General features: G+C 49.9%; 3 protein-coding genes across 3 annotated transcripts; all 3 read right to left on the bottom strand.

Moving 5' to 3' along the window:
- Window positions 1-132: 132 nt before the first annotated feature.
- Window positions 133-3,632, bottom strand: noxo1a (NADPH oxidase organizer 1a). Its single transcript, XM_086176543.1, has 9 exons — window positions 3,526-3,632; window positions 3,349-3,429; window positions 3,173-3,245; window positions 2,920-3,100; window positions 2,624-2,811; window positions 2,434-2,547; window positions 2,207-2,324; window positions 592-1,317; window positions 133-413 (listed from the first exon to the last, which is right to left on the bottom strand). The coding sequence occupies exons 1-9, from the start codon at window positions 3,589-3,591 to the stop codon at window positions 407-409; spliced, it is 1,554 nt and encodes a 517-aa protein (XP_086032669.1). The 5' UTR covers window positions 3,592-3,632; the 3' UTR covers window positions 133-406.
- A 5,033-nt stretch (window positions 3,633-8,665) lies between these two features.
- On the bottom strand, window positions 8,666-12,300 carry gid4 (GID complex subunit 4 homolog). The gene is made up of 6 exons (XM_086176544.1): window positions 11,956-12,300; window positions 11,314-11,373; window positions 10,675-10,782; window positions 9,698-9,799; window positions 9,469-9,599; window positions 8,666-9,391 (listed from the first exon to the last, which is right to left on the bottom strand). The coding sequence occupies exons 1-6, from the start codon at window positions 12,178-12,180 to the stop codon at window positions 9,328-9,330; spliced, it is 690 nt and encodes a 229-aa protein (XP_086032670.1). The 5' UTR covers window positions 12,181-12,300; the 3' UTR covers window positions 8,666-9,327.
- Window positions 12,301-13,058: 758 nt separating this feature from the next.
- drc3 (dynein regulatory complex subunit 3) lies at window positions 13,059-16,932 on the bottom strand. The gene is made up of 12 exons (XM_086176545.1): window positions 16,752-16,932; window positions 16,552-16,668; window positions 16,269-16,435; window positions 16,039-16,185; window positions 15,811-15,930; window positions 15,616-15,728; window positions 15,344-15,518; window positions 15,136-15,267; window positions 14,970-15,042; window positions 13,711-13,832; window positions 13,344-13,475; window positions 13,059-13,273 (listed from the first exon to the last, which is right to left on the bottom strand). The coding sequence occupies exons 1-12, from the start codon at window positions 16,909-16,911 to the stop codon at window positions 13,178-13,180; spliced, it is 1,554 nt and encodes a 517-aa protein (XP_086032671.1). The 5' UTR covers window positions 16,912-16,932; the 3' UTR covers window positions 13,059-13,177.
- Window positions 16,933-17,492: the final 560 nt, after the last annotated feature.

Here is a 17,492-nt window from a genome sequence, read left to right on the forward strand (position 1 = left end):
CCTCTTGAGCTTCATGAACTCAGTCCTCCACCCTGGATGAAGATGCTGCTCTTTGTAGAACCAGATAATCATCACTAACCGCGGTTATCGAGAGAATAAAACGGGTATTATTAGTATTAACTCATGAAGAGGTGGATCCTTATAAAGCTTTTATTCTTTAAAGATCTCAAGCGGAACGCAGCTCAAAGTCCCTGAAGTCTTTGGTTTCATCAAACAGTGCAAACACACACACACACACACACACACAGGTCACTTGCCATGAGCAGGTGTGTGTGTCAGAATCCACGTGAGGTTGGAGGACTTTCCCGTGCCCTGACAGAAGCTGAAAGCCTTGTCCTGGACGGGGTTTCCTGCTGAATCCTGCTCAGATGCTCCAGGTTCTCCTGCTTCTTCAGCTTCTTCAGGCTCAGGATCTTCAAGGAAAGCCACAACACCGAGAAAGCCGTTCCATCTTTTTATTAAGAATTCATTTTTGTACAGAAATACTTTGTCACAGGTGGAGCTGCGGGACGTCCTCAGAAGCCGTGAGACCGGCAGACGTCGGGCTCCCGAGTCCCTCCTCGGTTCTGCTCGGGGTTCTCGGCCCCTCACCTGCTCTGGACCTCGCCGGGTACCACCGGAGGACCTCCTCTGCTCAAGTTCTTGCGCGTGATGGTGGAGCAGCGGCTCAGAATCTCCTGCGCGTGGGGTCGGGGCGGCACCTTGGGCGAGACGGGGCCCTTGTAGAGGTTTGGGTCGGAGACGCTGGCGGCCCCGGGCCCCGCCGAGGGGCCGGGGCCCGGCTGAGGCGTGAGGCTGAGCCGAGGGCGCGGCTCGCCGGGGCTCAGGTTGAAGGTGGAGCTGGTCGTGGAGGAGCTCAGCTCGCTCATGTCGCTCAAGCTCAGGTCGCTGTCGCTGACGTAGCCCGTCTCCTCGCTCCACACCTGCGGGTTCCCCTCGCCCTCCAGCTCCACCATGATGGTGGGCGGCGGCGGCGGCGGCGGCGGCGACCACGCCGCGTAGCCGCTCGGCGCGGGGCTCTGGACGACGTGGGCGACGGGGGGCGAGGGCGTCCCCGCGGTGGGCTGGGGGGCCTGGGGGGCCTGGGGGACCTGGGGGACCACGAGGTTGTTGAGGGAGCGGGACAGGCGCTTGGTGGCGGCGGCGTCCTGGGGCGACGGGCCGGCGCCGGAGGGGGGCGGCCGCAGCAGGCCGCTCTGGGACCGGCTCAGGTGGGGGGTCAGCCGGACGTCCAGATTGGAGGAGGTCATCTGGACGCGATGGTAGTTGGAGGCCTGAAGGTGCATGGAGGGAAGGTAACCCGCCTTACCTCGGTATCTGGGAAGGACAAGGACCAGGAGGAGGAGCTGAAGATGGATTTGAACCCTCACCGGATCACAACACGCTTCCTCCTGTGACACGTCCAGACTCGTCACAGGAGTCGGCTGAAAGGGCTGAAGGGACCTCAGGTAGAGCTAAAGGGGCTGATGCTAAAGGAATTTAGCTAAAGTGAGTGATACTGAAGCTGAAGGGGCTGATGCTAATTGGACTTCACCTAACGGGGCTGATGATCATGAGACTTCAGCTAAAGTGACTGATGCTTAAGCTAAATGGACTTCGGGTAATGGGGCTAATGCTAAAGGGACGTCAGTTAAAGCTAAAGGGCTGATGCTAAAAGGACCTTAGCTAAAGAGGCTGATACTGGAGGTCAATGAGCTGATGCTAAATGGACTTCAGCTAACAGGGCTGATGCTAATGAGACTTCAGCTAAAGTGGCTGATACTTAAGCTAAAGGGGCTGATACTAAAGCTAAAGGGGCTTATACTAAAGCTAAATGGGCCGAGGCTAAAGGGACTTCAGCTAATGGGGCTAATGCTGAGGGGACTTCAGCTAAAGCTAAAAGGCTGATGCTAAAGGGACCTTAGCTAAAGAGGCTGATTCTGGAGCTCAATGAGCTGATGCTAAAGGGACTTCAGCTAAAGGAGCTGATGCTGAATAAATGGACCTCAGCTAACAGGGCTGATGCTAACGGGACTTCAGCTAAAGTGGCTAAAACTTAAGCTAAAGGAGCCCATGCTAAAGGGACTTCAACTAAAGAGGCTGCTATGTAAGCTAAAGGGGCTAATGCTAAAGGGACTTCGGTTAAAGAGGCTGATGCTAAAGCTAAAGGGGCTGAAACTTAAGCTAAACGGTCTGATGCTAAAGCTAAAGGGCGCATGGGCGATACCTGACGAGCCACCAGCCGTTGTCGGACCTCTGCATGACCTCCACCACCGAGCCCATGTTCACCGTGATCTCATCATCATTGGTGGCCTTGTAGTTCTTGACGGCCACGTAGAACTTCCCTGAGGAGGGAGGACGGCGGGAAGCGTCAGGACAACAACCAAAGACCTGCAAACACTACAGGTGTGTGTGTGTGTGTGTGTGTGTGTGTGTGTGTGTGTGTGTGTTCACCCTGCTCAGAGATTCCATCCGTGTCGACCTCATCTTCTGGATGGTCCATCTTCTCCAGGTAGGGGGCCGGAAACCAGGCCATACGTTTGTCCTCCTTCTCCACCAGCCACCAGCCTGGAGCATCGGGAGCAGCCGTCACGCTTTCGGCGAGGAGAAGCGACGCCGAAGGTTCGCCCGTCCACCCGCTCACCTGCTCTGTCTTTGATGAGAACGTCCACCTTCTCGTCGGCCGCCACCTTGAAGGTTTTGTTTTTGGTGTCTTTGGTCTCGTAGGCGGCGACGCAGCGGTACGTTTCCGTGACAAACGGATTCGTGATGTCGCCGCCGTTCCCGTGGCCGCCTTGGCCGTCGCTGACGTCCGAGGACATGATGATGACGCTGAAGATGACAGTTTTGCGATCTCGTTACGCTCCGATTCTTCCCCTACAGATAAAAAGCGGCATGTTCTGGGCTCCTCCCTGGTGGAGGTGATGGACGGTGACCCACCAGTTCCTGGAGAAGTCCGCCTGCAGCTCCTGCTCTTTGGGCTGGAGGAACCGCAGGAGCGGCGGCGAGCGGGCCACCCGCTGGTCGCAGCTAAGCAGCTTGTTCCAGTACGTCTGCAGGGCCTTGAGGTACCGCAGGGATTTGGCGTGGCCTTTCTTCTGCCCGCACCTCAACCTTCTGACTGAGAGCGCAGACCATCAGATCCGGCAGGTTCATCCAGGAGCCTCCAGGGAAGGAGATCCTCCAGAGTTACCTTGGAATTTGGGGACGACGCGGTCCGATCTTCTCAGCCTGTTCTCCGGCGGGAACGCTTTCTTCATCTCCTTCTGTCGAGGAGGAGCAGGAAGAACGTCAACGACGAGGTCGTCACTCACCGCCATCTTCTCACAGGTGTGTGTGTGCGTGTGTGTGTGTGTGTCATTAACTAACATGCATTTTTTGGAAGTCCTTCAAAGTCCTGTACACCAGAATGTCCGAGCTGTCCGACCACAGCACCGAGGTCATGTACATCTGCAGGGGGAGGAGGAGCATTCCTGGTTAGACTGTCACACACACACACACACACACACACACACACACACACACACACACACACACACATTGTACCTTCTTCTTCTCCTTGTACATCACCCCCAACAGCCGCACACTCATTGGATAACGCTCGTCCCCCATCACGCGACGGCCTCGTGGGCGACTCTCCCTCTGCTTTCCAGCTCTGTGCACATTTATACCCTCACACACACACACACACACACACACACACACACACGCCTACTGCAGGTGTGGTTTCTGTCGTCAAATGTGGGTTACAGGAAAATTCAGGCAAGTTTATCCGGAAAGTCCGACATAGTTCCAGAGCAGCGCGGGGAGATGTTATGCAATCCTCCCCGCCCCTCCCGCGAGTCGGGTTCAACTCTAGATTAAGTCAGACTTTGCTGAGATTGTGATGGACGTCACGTAACCAGATTGACATCTGTCACCATGGAAACACGCGGTGACATCACTTCCTTCGTGCCGTCAAAAAGGTCATGTTACCCAAAAGCGGATGCGTGTCAAACTGTGTCTGGTGTTTCCAGGTTTCCCTGGCCGGGCGGCGCACGGGCGCGGTGACCTCTGACCTTTCCTCAGTCCTCAGAAGAGTCCTCTTTGCAGCTCCACATGAACGCTCCCATCAGTATCATGATGCTGGCCACAACTGGAGGAACACCTCACACACATCAGGAGCCAAAAGGCTCTCCATTATCTATTTCATAACACCTTGAAGTTCAAGATGATCTCCAAATAGATCCATCTTGCGAGGTTCCTCCGGGTTCCTCCCGCGGTCCAAAAACACGCAGGAGGTCAATTGTAGAGCCGTATGTGCGAGCGAGAAGGTGAAGAGCGTCAGCAGGCCAGGAGGCCGCGATGCTTCGCACCTGTTCCTCTGCAGATGCTGCCGGTTCCTCTGCTGTCAGCTCAGCTGGATTTTGGCACGTTTGCTTGATATCCAGGAGGTGCGGAGGTGTGACTCCGCCATGCGTTTGGGTTTTCATTTTGCTGAGTCACCGTTGGCGGCGTGAACAGTTGTTTGGCGCGAAGGCGTCTCCCAGGAGAACCCGGCCTCTCGCCGCTCCATGAATGACATGAGCGGCAGGACTCCAGAACTATTCTCCCGTAAGAAAGTAAACCCGCTCACGATGTTCCGCTGCCATATGGATGCGATGTCTGCTGACTTTTAGATCTTGGAACTATTAGAGCTGAAACTGGCAACTCTCTTTTGGGATTTGTCGCCGTGGAAACTGAGAATCTTCATATCTTTCTTTGGGTATTAAGTAAGGTCATTCCTTTTTCACTTCCTAACTTTTTCCTCTCTACATATTCATCTGTTTATTCTTCTCTTTTATATTTTCTGTCTTATATTTCTAACCCAGAGATGCACCTGTTGCTTCCTGTCTTTCATAATAAGATCAACTTTATTGATCCCCATAGTGGAAATTCTATCGTCACAGCAGCGTAACAGTTATAAGTCTCAATAAATATGAATAGAAATTGAAAAAGGCCAACAATTAGAAGGCAATTAGAAAAAGCAAAAGCCATCCACAAATAAATAGACAGCAGAGAGAACAGCAAGGATAAGAACAGACAAAAGAATGAAAAAAAGAAAAAAAAAGACAGTAAGGGTGAAAAATAGAAAACAAAACTAAACGACAACATAAACAGTGACAAAAGCAATGACAAGAATAAAACAAATAAAGACATGTAGGCAGGATGCGAGTGGCCTGAGAACAACAAGGATAAAAAAATGGTTGGCTTGTGTCTGTTCTTGATGACACTGAACCTGAGAGCTTCTTCTTCTTCTTTGGTCTTCTCCCTTCAGGGTCTCCACAGTGAATCCACCTTCTCCATCTCTATTCTCTGGATCCTCTCTCTCACTCCAACCACCTTCATATCCTCTCTCACCACGTCCATCCATCTTCTCTTTGTTCTTCCTCCAGACCTCCAATTCCAGCATCCATTCACCAATGTCTTCACTCTCCCTCCTCTGTCCATGACCCAACCATCTCTGACCTTCTCTCCAAAACATCTACCATGTGTCGTCCCTCTGATGGACTCCTTCCTGATCCTCTCCGTCCTGGAACCTCAGCATCTTCATCTCTGCCACCTCCAGCTCTGCCTCCTGTCTTTTGGTCATTGTAGATGTTTGTTGATCATCTCACCAGCGTCTCCTCCACCTTTCCTTTCCTTCTGGCTGATGTTCTTCCATCCCTTCCTACCCCTGACACTTTTCTCCACCCATTCCAACCTGCATGAACCCGTTCTTTATCTCTTTTCTTCCCTCTCCTACGCTCAGCACTGTCACCCAAAGTACTCGACTGAACTTGAGAGCTGCCATCTCTAAATGTCGCTTCACCTTGTGTAACCACAGTAAAAGTCTTGAAGGAATCTTGAATCTAAGGCCAACGTCTCGAAAACCAGCCCTTTATGCCGAGCCGCTTGTACGTAGAATCCCTACTTGTGATGCGTTGCGTTGTCGAGCTGCTGCAGAGGCTGTTCCTGCAGAAACCAACCAACCAACAGAGACATGGAGCTCTGATCTCGTTGGGTTTGTTGTCCGGCGGCGCTGAGCAGCAGAACAACCACGGGGGCGGCCGAGACTCCTGCAACACCGATGCTTCTCAGATTTTTAATTTTCCACATCGCCCTAATCGAACCCTCATTCTTTGAGCGTGCGGGACTGGCTTCCACGCCCTGCAGATCGAATGTCACGCATACATCACATACTGACACTGAGCACGCAATCACCTGCCACGTTCAAACACACAAATATTCAGCACCGGCTTGGGATTTTGACACCCGTTGTGTAGTTCAATGATTTCATAAGAACACCCCGAGGGTAAACGTCATCTATCAGGGGGAATATCTTTCTGAGAGGTCCTTGTAAGCCTCATTGTTTGGAGAAATGAGGAAGTGGCTTGCCTTTTGTGTTCCACTCAATGAAAGCTTCTTGAGTCTCTGACAGCGTCGGGTGGAGCTGGGGTCCAAACACCTTGTATATGTTTACGCAAATGACATGGAACAGCCTACAGGAAGTTTTTGGCTTATTTAAAGATTAGCACTTTAAATTTTAAGAGTCTGAAATGAACAAACGGCCTTTTTGTGTGGTCTGAACATCACGGCAGGTTTCTGGAATTAGAGCTCGGGCACAGGTGGGAGGAAGGAGAGATCTAGTCGGGTCTCAGATTCAATAATGCATTCTGTTTTAGGGTACGTATGCACACAAAGCTTAACGCAGTGGTTCTTAACCTTGTCGGAGGTACTGAACCCCACCTGTTTTACATGCGCATTCACCGAACCCTTCTTTACTGGATGGAGGATCGGTTCGTTGATGGGTACAAAGAACAGGCAGAGGAGCCTTTTCATGGAATCTGGCTCCCTTCACCTTGAATCCAGCAAGCGCTATGTTCTTGTAGCTCCCATCTCCATGCAGCTGAAGGAAGCCTTCCCTTAGTTTGGCCGGTGCCGGACTAGAATTGCTCATCTTGTCTTTGCAAATCATGCGGTTAGGACATCGATTCCAATCGCGTTCCGTCATACATGTGAATCCGTATTGTACGTGTTCTTCCGACCGCTTTCTTTTTTTGCCCGACATAATTAGTATGAAGGGATTAAAATATGAAGAAAGAAATCACATGACGTACCATCACGACAGTCACAAGTTACTACAACTGAGCGCGCCAAAATCCCCGCAGCACGGATAGGCCGAGCTATGTGGCGTGATCACCTGCGGCCGGTGATGTCATCACCAATGTGTGTCTTGACCTCCGCCGAACCCCTGAGACTGACCCGCCGAACCCCTGGGGTTCCATCGAACCCAGGTTAAGAACCACTGGCTTAACGTATCGTTATCAGCGGACTGACTTCTGCAGCTCCGTGACAATAGTTGTGTCCTCCGTAAGCGTTGATTCCATTTACATTTAAAACGCTCCAAATATCTCTTTTTTATCAGACGCGATTCATAATACTGGATTATGAATAATCCAGAGGTTTATTTATAAGTGGAATCGTGGGATTTCCAAAAAGGTCCAAGTTCACGGGATCAACGAGGGGGAAACCAGACCGTCACCCGACGCCGGGGTGAAGCTCGTGCTCCTGTGATGCCTTCACGGCCCGTCAGTGACATCTAGTGCCGGCTCCTGGGGAAGAATAAAACAAAGTTCTGTCTTGTCTGGACTGCTCTACGCTGATGGGCCGGTTAGAAACTCTAGGTTGTGAACCACTCGTGAAGTATCAAGCATGGACAGATGTGTGGAGAAGATGGAGGTGAGAAGACAGGAGGGGCGGATGGAGATGTGGAGGTTTATCTTTGGGAGTGAGAAGATCAGGAGGGAGTCCGTCGGAGGGACAACACATGGTAGATGGTCTGGAGATAAAGACAGATGGTTTGGATGTGGACAGAGGAGGGATGGAGAAGATCTGGGGAGAAGGATGCTGAGGTTGGAGGAAGACCAGACAGGAGGTGCATGGATAGAGGGAGAGGACAGGAAGGTGGTTGGTGTGAGGAGAGGGTTGGACAGAAGCAGATGATTGGCTGTGGAAACACCTGAAGGGAGCAGCAGGAAGGAGATGTAGAAATGTCTGCCATTGGATGGGGCGGCGTTCACCTGGACCAATCACATATAGACATACAACCATGTAGGAAACAGTAGATCTTTATTTCTTGTCTCACAGGAAATCTGATGCGAAATGATCAAACATCAAATGTTTTTTTTTTTTTTTAATTAAATCTTCCGACAAGAGATTTCATTTTTCCTTCAAGATTTCTTTTTCCGCTAGATTTTCTCCAGATCTCGTGTCGACCGCCTTCCCCGAGCCGGCTCTCCGGCGGGAAAGAGTAATCCAGGAAACGTCTCACATTCCTGCTGACCAGATTCCTTCTTTAAAAATAAAAAAAGGCCATTTTGAATTCCTCTTTAAAAAAATAATCATTTATAAGGCATCAGCCCCCCCCCCACCAACCGTCTTTATCCTCATGATCTCCTGTTTTTGGACACTATTCTTTCCAATTATGACAAAACTGAAACACTTGGCAGTGTGAAAGGAGAAGCTGCTGCTTCGCTCTCGTCGCTAACATGTGGCTGAGGAGCCTGAGGAACCAGGAGAACCAGGGGAACCAGGAGAACCAGGCCCATGGAAGAAATCATTTGAATGCTAAGTGGAACGTAGCAGTCACAGATGCTGCACCGTGCAAAAATAGTCATTCTTTCCATGATTTTTTTTTTTTTTAAGCATATGAAATCAGGGTCACACTTGATGAGAAAGGAACAGCTCGTTCTAAAACAGGGAGGGAAAACAAACACCGGCCTCTGGCCGTCTATAAATAACCTTTGGCTTGCATAGGAAAATGATTGCGAGGCTGTTTGCCAGAGTTTGACGTCGTTCAGACGTTGACGAAGCGGCGCTTTGCGCCTTCGAGCGGTTTAATGGCGACCGTCAGTGCTTCTGTGGCAACGCTTTGGTGGGACGGCTTTAACGCATAAATAAAGCGAGCTCCTGCGGCTCTTGGCCAAAGGCGGCTTTATCCGAGGTCTCGCCGAAGGAAGACGGACCGGATTTGGACGTTAAACTGCGAGAATGCAAATCAGGTTTGCGTCATTTATAATAGAAACCAGAGAAATTTAAAGGAAAACATCGGGTTCTTCTGGAGGCTGTCCGTCCGTCGCTGAGCTCTGACCTCCTTCCACCTCTCCTCTCCCCGAGCCGCTTCCCTTCCGTCCACCCGGAGATTCTGCCCACGCCTTTGTTTCCTTGCGGGGAGGAAAAAGGATCAGCTCCAGTCTCGCCATCCAAGGGCTCTCCGTCATCTTTCCTGTTTACCGGCGGGCCGCCGCGGCCCGTCCCCTCCAGGGTGCAACGCACGGAGCGGCTTTTTCAACGAAATTCATAAATGGGCAAGCTGTGCTCCTGGACGTGGTTTAGGTTGAGCGACTGGTACCTGCAGGGAGAGTCAGGAGAACGTCAGATGCCAAGTAGCTCCCCCATCGCTAGTTGACGTGCGGTACTCGCGGTTACCATTCGGAGCTCCGGTGGTAGTAGTACCCCTCTATGGTGGCGGTAGACTTCTGGAAACAGATGTAGTAGAAGCCCGCGAAGGACGCCCCGCTGATATCTTTGATGGTGTGGTCTGGAACCAGGAACTGCTCCTGAGGGTGCAGGTCAACACTGAGCAGGTTACAGTTCAACGCGGCGAGCGGGGGAAGGGTACGGGGAGCGCCGTGGAGATTAAACGCAGAACACCGACCTTCCACCTCATGAACACGTAGTCGCTGTTATCCAGCGCTTCGTAGTCAAAGTCGTCCGAGTTGAACGTCTTGGCATATTTATAGAACGGCTGAAACTTGCCCTGAGGAGAAGAGCGGACGTTTAACATATGAGGACCTTTCGTGGATTCACGACGGCACAGGCACAAATCTGTCACATGTGACTGTTTTACAGGACAAAACAGGTGTGTGTTCATCTCCGTGAGCTGATAAAACACCACTTCTTTCTGCACCGCCACAGGTTTGTCCATGGCTGGTTGCAGCATCGACCTCAGAACATCTCAGGACAAACACTGGGTTCTAATTATCGACGCTCACATCGTGTCGGTTAGCAGACAAATACTGGATTACTCGTTGGGGTTACCTTTATTGTGAGCATTAATCCTACATACGTGGAAGAGACGCTTCATGGCAGATCAAGCTAAAGCTAACTTCCACACCGCAGTCATTATGTGGAGCTGGAAGCCAGAGGAACAGGTGAAGGTCTAGCAGACCTCAGGGGGTTCATGCTCAAGCTTCAGGGTGGATTTCAGGCAAAAGAACTTTCCGTCGCTGCTTCAAGCACCAGAAATGAATTGCCATCCAGCATCGATAAGCCCAAGAATTTTCTAAGGGCCAGTTCCACCAAAGCATGTCGATTCACAAGAGGTTTTTCCGGTTCAGAACAGACCCCCTGACAGCCAGAGGACAGCCTTTGAGGGAATACCACATTCTGACCACCCCGAAAAAGCCCGGCAAAGTTTGAATGAAGAATAGAAAGGATGTCACAAGGAGCGGGGCAGCAGGACACAGAACAGCATGATGGTACTTTAAGTACAACGGTCCTTTTTATATTTGTGGTATTAGAGATCCGTCCGCGGTCGTGAAGATACGAGCGCATCTCGATCGACGACACTGTGGAGTGATGAATTGCTTAGAAGCCATTAGTGTGCAGATAATCGGAGGCAGCGGGACATACCCAGTGCTTCCTGTCCACGTCCTCGTCTGCGTCCCACTTCCTGGTGAGAAACGGCCTTTTCTGACTTATTATTTCGCCGGCGAAGAATGTCGTGAGTGTGGGATACTCCTGTCATAGGGAGCATCAAACACGGGGTGGTGAAGGCACGCAGTGGGAATACATGAGCGAGTTTCATTTGTTTAAACGAAAATCAAACATCTTTGTTTTCATCAATCTAACTCCCTGAATGAATCGATTTGCCGTTAGATTAACTGTCCGCCGTGAAATGTTAAATAGATAAATGCATACAGAAATATGGGTTCAAGTTGAATATTTGAGTGAAGGTTTGTTTGTTTGTTTCTCCAAATCCTCCCTTCAACCGCCTCCTGTGACTACCCGCTTCTATAAAAAGACGAACGAAGGAGCGGGCGAGTGATACTCGTCTTTCACGCCGCTCTGCTACCGCTAACCTTCGCTACAGGGCTCTGTGGACACCCCCCACCTCAGCCTTACATAATGTAACGGATACACACCACTGACTCTAACCGGCCACGGTCTTGAGTTAACACTCAAAGTGGACGCAGTTAATCTGTCACAGAGGTTGGGGCTCCAGTGGACCGGAAGTCAGTCCCTCCAGCTGACCTACTTTCAGGAGGTTACCTCAGTCAGACCTTTGATCTTCAGATATCCACACAAGTAGGAGTCCTCCACGGTCACATGCTGTGCAAGATGACAAGAAGAGATCATGCATAAGTTTCCCTTGCAAAAACATTGTCGTTCCCCACCTTTTTAATGTTCAAATGATGTGATATTGTCGGGGGTGAGAAGAGACAGGGGTGGAGTCCATGCAGAGAGAACTCTTGACACTGACAGCAGATCCAGCTTCTACTGCTTCAGTCATATTAAGCTAGCTACCGGTGAGAGCAGATAGTTTAACACCCGCAGAAAGCCGTGGATATTATTCCCTCATTGAGAAACACCCGCTCCGGGGGACGGCATCGTCTCCTGGGCTGGCCAGAGATCATCTCTATCGGCCGGGGCTGACTGGATCTCAACAAGCGGCTAGCAAGGGGTTAGCAACCGCGGCTAGCAGGGAGGTTAGCAGCAGCGGCTAGCCGGAGGGTTAGCAGCCCTGGCTAGCAGGAGGGTTAGGAGCCGCGGCTAGACGGAGGGTTAGCAGCCCTGGCTAGAAGGGGGGTTAGCAGCCGCGGCTAGCAGGAGGGTTAGCGGCACCGGCTAAAAATAAGGCTGATGAACACGGACGTCCAACGGAGGGACGGCGGGCGTCTGCGGCGGGATCACCTGCAGCACCACGTCCACGTCGTACGAGTTGCCCTTGCTCTTCTGGAAGCCCCGGAACTGCGAGCCGCTGTAGAGGAGCGACGTGGCCACGCCGGGCTGCTGGGTGTTGATCGGGGCGGGCGGGACGAGGGAGGCCGAGGACGAGCAGGCCGAGCCGGCGGCGCCGCGGCTCTCGGCTCGGACAGGCATGATGAGCGCTAACGTGTCGCCGTCAGCCACCGTCATGAACCCTGTGGCTGGAAACCGCCGGGGGAAGAGACGGAGAGACGGGCTGCAGGCGGGTTAGGGTTAGGGACCGCCGGCCGGGTGCAGAACTTTACGCGTTTTCACAAACTGAATGTAGGACAGGCGATCCGGGGCGGACTCTTATTATAGAAACAAGCTTGCACGATTCCCATTGGTCGAACTAGGGTGCCTGGCTAACGGACTGACTCTATTGGACAACGTGCCGAAGAAGATTCTGGGAGTTGTAGTTGTTTCCGCATACACCCTTCCCCGCCTTTTTCATCCACATGGTGGCTGCGCAGAGTTCCCAAAAATCCAAGTGTGCAACGTTTTCACCCTGGAAAGACTTCTTGTGGTGAGGCTTGAGCTGATATCTCCTTCACTCATGGATCTGAGTAAACACGTTTACTCATGCCATTTATAGGGCCACCGACGATTTACTCTTTTCACCCTTGCACACTTTTTCAAGCACTTTGCACTGAAAACTTTAATGCTGCTATTGTCCATGTACAATCATGTTACTTCCCACTTAACTTTGCATTCAACTCTACTAAAAAAAGGAAATCTGCTGCTACTCATATATCAGTCTGTATCTGTGTGCACTTTATGCTTAACGTGTAATTGTGAGAAACGTTATCTCAGTTCCTCAGCATGTCCACTACATGCAGAGAAATTGACATTATTGATCCCCATAGGGGAAATTCCTAAAGATGACTTTGACTTAGACTTGACTTTGACTTAAAAATGTGTTTAAAGCCTGGACTTCAGTCTTTTCTCATTAAACCTATACTTAGTGTTGTGCGTGAAGACGCGTGCACAATATAAATCACCTCCCCTGCTGTAATGGTTCAAGAACTGCACAATACATTGTTTAATGATGAGTATAAAAACCTTTATTACGGTGACACCTGGAGCAATTGGCAGGCATTCAGTCTGAGCACATTCAAGTTGATATTATGCATCAGAACATTGTGGGAAAAGGGACTCAGGAATTCTACTATGGCGTGGGACGCAGCCGCTCCCTCAGATAGTCCGTGTATCTGTGGATGTCGGAGACACGAATCCGATGCTGCCGAAGTCCGTCGTCTTGAATCTGTGAGCATCAACGAACGCGTGAGACACGGAAGAGAGAACTTTGTTTTCAAGTCATTTCAAGCACCTGCCTTTTTAATAAGCGCCACTTTCCAGTGATTGACCGCCGTGACCAGCTGAGTCTCTCTGTCATTGATCTTCAGCAGATGGTTGTCATGGCCGACGGCCACCGCCTCCATCGCCGCGTCTTTGTCGGTGAACAGCTGAGCAAAGAGACGCGGGAGCGGACTGAAAGGGCTGACGAAGGGAGTCGGTCGTGGCCCGAGGATACCGTCGACGCGTTTTTTTTACCATTTTATAGTAATGGCACAATCACATCTGACTGAGCTGCTGACTTTAGGTCTGTGCAATCACAAGCTGCAATGTTACACCAGAGCAGGAAGTTCACGCTGTCTCTCTTGTTCTTCTTTTTTTTCTTTGGGGAGGAGTACAACTCACCATTCTAACATCATCTGGCATGACCTCCTCCGGGCTTTCTTGAGCCACTGCCTCCAGGGCGGCTGATGCAATCCCTCGTACCTTTCCGTGATAGCTGACCTCCAGCTCTCGAAGCTGGCTGAATGTGTACTCCGGTCAAAGAAAGTGTTCCCATCTCTCACGACATAATAACATTGATAATCACAATTGATAATATAGCTGTTTTCTCAACAAAGTTCTGGCTAAACGTTAGATTGCATGAACAGACAGCACAATGAAATGGAATGAAGAAACAATAAAATAGGCAGAAAGTCACAGTTAAAAGGAAAGGGGAGAGCAATCTGACCGATATCATCATTGGCATCTTTTCATTTGAAATTGTAGCTCTCATTGTTCTCTCATCTATGATGAAATATGGCAAAGATACAACTTGTAAGGTATTTTCACTTATCTTTTTACTTCCCCTGACATCTGCACGTCCCCCGGCTTTGGACGCCCGATCCAAAGTCACCGCTGCCGATCACTCCGAGTGACTTGTGAAATGGTGTGTTTGTGTGTGACGCTGAGCTTCTGAAGGCGGGAATGAGGTTTCCTCTGATCGATTTGGATTTCGGAATGGATCAGTGGAAGTAAACTCATGTTTCTATTTTACAAACTCGCTTTTGTATCTATCCTTTAGTAGTGTTCTTGAATTTGTCTTAGACTCTTGAGAATCTTTCTTCTCTGCTTATCTTCCTCTTCTCCCTTCAGGGGTCACAACATCTGCCTCCATCTAACCCTCTTCCCTCCTCTTTGGTCTTCCTCTAGATCTCCTGCCTGGCAGCTCCACCTTCAGTGTCCTTCCCAGATCTTCTCCATCCCTCCTCTGTCCACGTCCAAACCATCTCGGTATGACTTTATCTCCAGAACATCTAATGTGTGCTGTCCCTCTGATGGTCTCAGTCCTGATCTTCTCCATCCTCCTCGCTCTACGCCTTCATCTCTGTCACCTCCAGCTGTGCCTCCTGTTCTTCTCCTCGAGGCTCCAAACCAGAAGCCCTGGTTGATCTCACCTCCGTCTCCTCCGCTTTCCTTTTCATTCACGGCCGATGCTCTTTTACCATCCTTGACACGTTTCTCCTCCTGTTCCAACCTGCTTTTCCACACTGTCCATTACTCTGGACTGCTCATCCATCTTCTTTATCTCCGCTCGTTCACACGGAGAAAACCAAAATATAGGCTCTGGCGGCGTGAAGTAAAGATGGAAAATATCAACCTGCGTTATTTCCGATGCGGAGGATATATTCCCGCTGCGGTTTCAATGAAGTTGCCAACCATATCTGAGATGTTTGTGTTAAACCGGTTGGTGAGATCCTGTGGGGAAAATGCAAGTTGCCAGTGATTTCATGTAAAGCAGAAGAAGTGTTACAGTGAAAAGGGTTCAAACACACACACACACACACACACCTCCAGGAGGCTGATGAGCTGAAGTTCCTGTGTCACCAGGCTGCCACAGAGCAGGGAGATCTCACGGCGGCAGTGCTCGGCCTTGGCTTCCAGTAATTCTGGATCGGATAAGCGCCGCAGCTCACGTTTCATCTGCAGAAGTGAGGATTTCGGCGGAGGCTTTGTTTTTCGACCGCAAACGTTCACACGGCGGTCCCCCGGAGCTCACCTCTCCGTACCGCTGGTCAAAAGCTGCCAATATTTGCGAGGTTTTGCGCCGGTAGTCCGTCTCAGCCGCTGCCTGACCGCTGAAGAATGACTCCACCTCCGTCTCTCTCCTCTCATGCTCAGACAGGCCTGTTTGAAATAGTTTCACGCACAGTCCCGCTGCTCGTTGCTCAAAGGTAAACAGAGTCAAGGTATCATTTGAAATGTTTCCAAAGGCTTGGTGTAAATAAATCGCACCCGTTTGAACGAATGACCCGGGAAAGCGAAGGATATGCCTGAAGCAGGGCGTCCACTCCCGAGAGCTGGGAGAATTTCTCCGCCTCCGGATCATCTTTGATCATGTTCTTGAAAAACTGCGACCCGTTTAGGTTCTCCACAAAGGCATCCTGCGGGAAACACTCAGTGGATCGATGGGCCGCTCGTCTGAGCCCGATAAATAGCCGGTTGAATGTATTACGCCGGTCTTACTTTGTGCCGCTGCAGCTCAGCGTTCCGCCTGAGCTCCGCCTCAGCAGCCTGCTCCATCCTCAACTCGTCACTTTTCATTTTCTCAACCACATAATGGTATTTGGCAGACGCCTCGTCTCTCTGCGCGTACATTTCATTCGATCGTTTCGGTTCAAAGGGGCAGTTTATAGATCACAAACGTGGGCAGAAAATGATTCAAATGGAAAATCGACTCCGATGCATCCTCACCGTCTTCTCGTTCAGATATCTGTTGTCCAGAAACTTCAAGTTTGGAAAGTAGGCGGTGATTAACAGTTTGTAATCTTCATCCGTGGAGAAGGGATTTCCAAATATGTTGAGGGTGAACAGGTTCTTGAACTTTCTGAGACACAGCACCTGTGTAATGAAACACGTTTACCACACCGTGCAAAGCGATCTAAACCCGTTCGATTAGAACGCTGCAGATTGCACTTTGTTACATCGTCCAGTTGTCCAAGGAGGTTGTTGGAGATGCAGAAGAGTGTGAGCTTCTCAAGTGCGTTCATATTTTCCAGGATCGAGATTCTGTTGTTGGACAAATTGAGCACTTCCAGGTTTCGCAGGGATTCCAAACCTTCGATTTTCTCAATGTCGTTGAAGGACAAATCTGAAAGATGCATCGAGACACGTTTGTGTGCGAATCTAGAGCTCATCATGTCTTTGTTGACACATGCACATTGTGATGGGGATGGATAAGCAGGGCGTCACTGCAAAACACTTTACTGAGCCATGTCAGATTGATCAGATGGTCTACGCCTTCAATCTTCTGTATGAGGTTGTTGTTTAAATCCAGCCGAGTCAACAATGTGAATTCCCACAGGTGGTCAATCTTCAAGATGTCTGAGGGAAATCAATAAAACAACAAGTGAATTTTGACCATAACTCAATTTCAAATCATTGGAACTCAAATTTTATTCCCTTACTTCTGTATTCCAAGTTGAGTTTTAAGACCTCGTTGAAGTGGATTCCCTCCTCCTTCGCGATACGTTCGGCTTGACCTTGAGCACACCGGTCCACTACTGCCATGTGTAGAAGCTCCTCGTCCATGAAAATGGGTTTAGATTTAAGATGGTGCTCATTCATCCTGTTGCTGAAGATACTGAAACATCGAAGTGGTGAAAACAGAGAAAATGAATTATCAATATAAATTGCAGCTTTTTGAATTGCATTGGCAGAAAGTGTCTCGGATGTAGTCAAGAAAATATTAGCCGGCTTTTGCCACCACAATGAATCAATCCAATCAAGTGAAAAAAACATTTGAAATAAACATGATTAAAAAATGTTAACCATTTTGATAGAGCTGTAGTTTCTGAAGCACAAACAAAGAAGAAAATCAGCCTCTACCTCTCCGCTGCCTGTTGTTTACAAGCTGTTGCATAGCAACCGGCGGACTCAAAGCCGCGTTCAGGTACGTTCAAAGGACTCCGTTAAAACGAGTTGGCCTCTACGATGTACGCCCACGAATGATCAATATTTGCAGTAATATATGATAAACGAGGCCAAACTAGCACAAAATCAATCACGTTACATTATTTATTTAGTTTTTTTTTCATACAATTATTAGTTGTACAATAGGGGTTGTACAATACCGAAATGTGGAACATTTTAGCCCATGAATTGGAGGTGTGGTTTCTAAGCGTATCATTTTACCTGTGCGTGTGCGT

This window comes from Fistularia commersonii, chromosome 28, assembly GCF_037954325.1.
Source record: "Fistularia commersonii isolate RoL2024-O1a breed Wild chromosome 28, RoL_Fcom_v1.0, whole genome shotgun sequence".
In the NCBI taxonomy this organism is placed as follows: Eukaryota; Metazoa; Chordata; class Actinopteri; order Syngnathiformes; family Fistulariidae; genus Fistularia; species Fistularia commersonii.

Excerpts from the sequence above, each read along its gene's own strand:
- noxo1a (XM_086176543.1), bottom strand. The coding sequence starts at position 3,591 with ATGGGGGACGAGCGTTATCCAATGAGTGTGCGGCTGTTGGGGGTGATG. Across the intron at positions 3,246-3,348 it reads AGGACTTCCAAAAAATGCAT|AAGGAGATGAAGAAAGCGTT; the intron begins GTTAGTTAATGA and ends CCTCCTCGACAG. Across the intron at positions 2,325-2,433 it reads GGATGGAATCTCTGAGCAGG|GGAAGTTCTACGTGGCCGTC; the intron begins GTGAACACACAC and ends CTCCCTCCTCAG.
- gid4 (XM_086176544.1), bottom strand. The coding sequence starts at position 12,180 with ATGACGGTGGCTGACGGCGACACGTTAGCGCTCATCATGCCTGTCCGA. Across the intron at positions 11,374-11,955 it reads ACGTGGACGTGGTGCTGCAG|CATGTGACCGTGGAGGACTC; the intron begins GTGATCCCGCCG and ends CATCTTGCACAG. Across the intron at positions 9,392-9,468 it reads TACCACCGGAGCTCCGAATG|GTACCAGTCGCTCAACCTAA; the intron begins GTAACCGCGAGT and ends CTCTCCCTGCAG.
- drc3 (XM_086176545.1), bottom strand. The coding sequence starts at position 16,911 with ATGAATGAGCACCATCTTAAATCTAAACCCATTTTCATGGACGAGGAG. Across the intron at positions 15,519-15,615 it reads GTGGACGCCCTGCTTCAGGC|CTTTGAGCAACGAGCAGCGG; the intron begins ATATCCTTCGCT and ends GACTCTGTTTAC. Across the intron at positions 13,476-13,710 it reads TGCCAGATGATGTTAGAATG|CTGTTCACCGACAAAGACGC; the intron begins GTGAGTTGTACT and ends CTCTTTGCTCAG.